General features: G+C 49.5%; 1 protein-coding gene across 1 annotated transcript; it reads right to left on the bottom strand.

The window, feature by feature from the left end:
• Positions 1 to 729: 729 nt before the first annotated feature.
• On the bottom strand, positions 730 to 2,863 carry LOC123099792 (DNA ligase 1-like). Its single transcript, XM_044521881.1, has one exon. The coding sequence runs from the start codon at positions 2,840 to 2,842 to the stop codon at positions 917 to 919; it is 1,926 nt and encodes a 641-aa protein (XP_044377816.1). The 5' UTR covers positions 2,843 to 2,863; the 3' UTR covers positions 730 to 916.
• Positions 2,864 to 2,873: the final 10 nt, after the last annotated feature.

Raw genomic sequence — 2,873 nt, 5'->3', positions numbered from 1 at the left:
GGCAACGGTTTGCTCTTCGCCACCAGGGTTTTCGTCACAGAATAACACATATTTTGTCGTGTTATCTAATCACATGTGATTATCAAAATTGCTTAGATTTACTAGATTGATTCACTACCATCCGTCCGATCTACGCATGTGAATTATCTATCATGCATAATGAATTAGTGCATTTATAAGTGGGTTTAAATCACATTGCATTTAAGTGACATGCAAAATTTTCATGTTAAGATATTTTTTGCTTAAGGATAAATCACTCACATAGTTTAAATTACGAAGACTGAATTATTACTCCACATAATATTTAGAAATATATGTTTTGGGCCTCGCGCCCGCCTACATCCCTAGCAAAAAGGGGTCAAAACTTTCATGACTTGTATGTAGAGCGAGAACACAAACTTTAATGTTTTGCTATTCTAATTCCTTAATTATCACCAAGTTGAAGGCATTTGGTCTAATGGTATGATTCTCGCTTAGGGTGTGAGAGGTCCTGAGTTCAGTTCTCGGAATGCCCCGCCGTTTTTACATTGTTGTCAGTAATCAATGTGAAGTTTAATCTGCGTCAGACTCTGAATAATCTTAATTTTGTGCGAAATTTCACTCTCGTCTAGGTTAGCCTCAGATCCTGGACAAACTTTGTTTGAAACTTGGCATTCACATTTTGATTAGCATCGCTACTTGATGGGCCACAAAGGAGCAGCAAATCAAATTAAATGAAGAAGTTTAACAAGAGGGTCAACTAATGTACTGCTGTACATCATCACACACACAGCCATATAAACAGTCATATACATCCTTTCAAAAAGAAAAAGAAAAACAATCGTATACATATTCATACAGTCTGCACGCAAGACAGATGTTAGCACCAATGTCAATACTGTATGTTTCGGCGATCGGAAGGAATGGTGAGGTCATGCTAATACTTCTTGCCGTTGGCATTAATGGCGAGGACGTTGCTTGAGAGCTCCGCGAGCACCTTCTCGTAACCTCCCAGGATTGGCTTCAGCTGCGGGCGGTCGAGGAAACCTTCGTCGCAGGTGTCAACAGCGGTGCGCGCCGCGTCGAGCGCGCTGCCCGCCGTCCCCTTGTCTCCTCGCTTGAGCGCGGTCAGCGCCGAGTCGAACTCGTAGTTCATGTCGTCGTAATTACTGATGCAGTCTTTGACGGCGCCCTTGGCGAGCTTGTCCACGTGCGGGTCCTTGGACACGTCCGTGGCCGCGTTCTTCGCCTCCACGATCTTCGCGCGCACGGCATCTATGGCCAGGGTCAGCACGCCCAAGAGGTTCTTCTGCCGCCCTGGTACCGCCGTCGTCTCCGGCAGCCTGGCGATCGATGCCTCGCACTCGTACGGGTAGCTCGTCCTGGCGCACATGGACTTCACCAGCGGGCTCAGCATCCGGAGCACCGGCTGGGGCACCGTCTCCGAGTAGGACTGCACGTCCACCTCGGGCTTCGTCGGCGTCGCGTAGCCGTCGGGCGAGTCGGTCGCTTGGACGTTGCCGTCGGGCGAGTCGGTCGCTTGGACGTTACCGTCGGGCGAGTCGGTCGCGGGGACGTTGCCATCGGGTGAGTCGGTCGCCGGGACGTTGCCGTCGGGTGAGTCGGTCGCGGACATCGCCGGCTGGGCCTTGCTCGGCGTGACATAGTCGTCTGGTGTGTCAGTCGCTGACATCTTTGTTGTCGGCATGGCATAGCCGTCGGGAGTGTCTGCTGCAGACATATTTGGTTGGGCCGTGGTCGGCGCGGTGTGGCCGTCGGGTGTGTCGGCCGCGGGCAACTGTGGCTTGGTCTTGGTCATTGGCGCTTGGTACCCGTCGGGCGTGTCGACAGCTGGCATAGATTCATCGGCCTTGACCTCCATGGGGACGGCATCAAAATCTTCCTCTGATGCCTTGTTTTTGCTTTTGGATTTCTTATTGTCATCGTCGTCCTCGTAGGACTCGCTCTTGCTTTTAGATTTCTTCTCGGCATCATCATCCTCGGACGAGTCGCTTTTTTCTTTGGATTTCTTCTCATCATCGTCATCATCCTTGTTTTCCAATTTCTTTTCTTTCTTCTCATCATCATCGTCATCATCCTTGTTTTTCAATTTCTTCTCTTTCTTCTCATCATCATCATCATTGTCGTCGTCGTCGTCCTTGCTTTTAGACTTGTTATCTTTCTTCTCATCATCATCATCATCATCATCATCCTTGTTTTTGGATTTCTTCTCGGTGTCATATATAGAGTCCTCGTCTTTGCTTTTGGAATTCTTCTCCTTTTTCTCAACATCGTCATCATCCTTATTTTTAGATTTCTTCTCTTTGTCCTCGTCGTCGTCTTTGTTTTTTGATTTCTTCTCCTTCTTCTCAGCATCATCATCCTCGGAGTTGTCACTCTTGAGTTTGGATTTCTTCTCCTCCTTGGCATTCTGCTCAGCGGCGGCATCCTCGTAGTTCGTCTCTCCTTTGACTTGAGCGATGACCTTGGCCTCCTCCTTGAGTTTCTTCTCGTCGCTTTTACTTTCAGGTTTCTTCTCAGGCACAGCACCCATAATATAGCTTGTGTTATCGACGACATCCTTAGCGGCCTGCTTCTTGCTATCGGGCCCAACTGATTTCTGCTCGGCTGCATAAGCGTCTGAGTCGACACTCGCGATACTGAGTTTATTGGCGAGGTCCTCTTTGTGGGCGCCCTGTAGCAATTTCTCCTTGGTTTCCTCCTCAACAGTCATCGCCGATATGAGCGGCGCGGCGGCAACCATGAGGAGGAGGAGGAGGAGGGCTGGAGCGAGCTGCGCCCTCATTGTGATCATCGGGACAGGGTGGCGGTGGTGCGGTGAAAAGTTTGGACTGGAGGCCATAGGAGATGAGGGGTATTTGAACCGGGAAGGG

Source organism: Triticum aestivum, chromosome 4D (genome assembly GCF_018294505.1).
Source record: "Triticum aestivum cultivar Chinese Spring chromosome 4D, IWGSC CS RefSeq v2.1, whole genome shotgun sequence".
Taxonomy (NCBI): Eukaryota; Viridiplantae; Streptophyta; class Magnoliopsida; order Poales; family Poaceae; genus Triticum; species Triticum aestivum.
The sequence above is the reverse complement of the archived record's forward strand: the minus strand, read 5'-3'. Positions and strand labels throughout refer to the sequence as shown.

Bases quoted from the DNA above. Each gene is read 5' to 3' on its own strand.
- LOC123099792 (XM_044521881.1), bottom strand. From the start codon at position 2,842: ATGGCCTCCAGTCCAAACTTTTCACCGCACCACCGCCACCCTGTCCCG.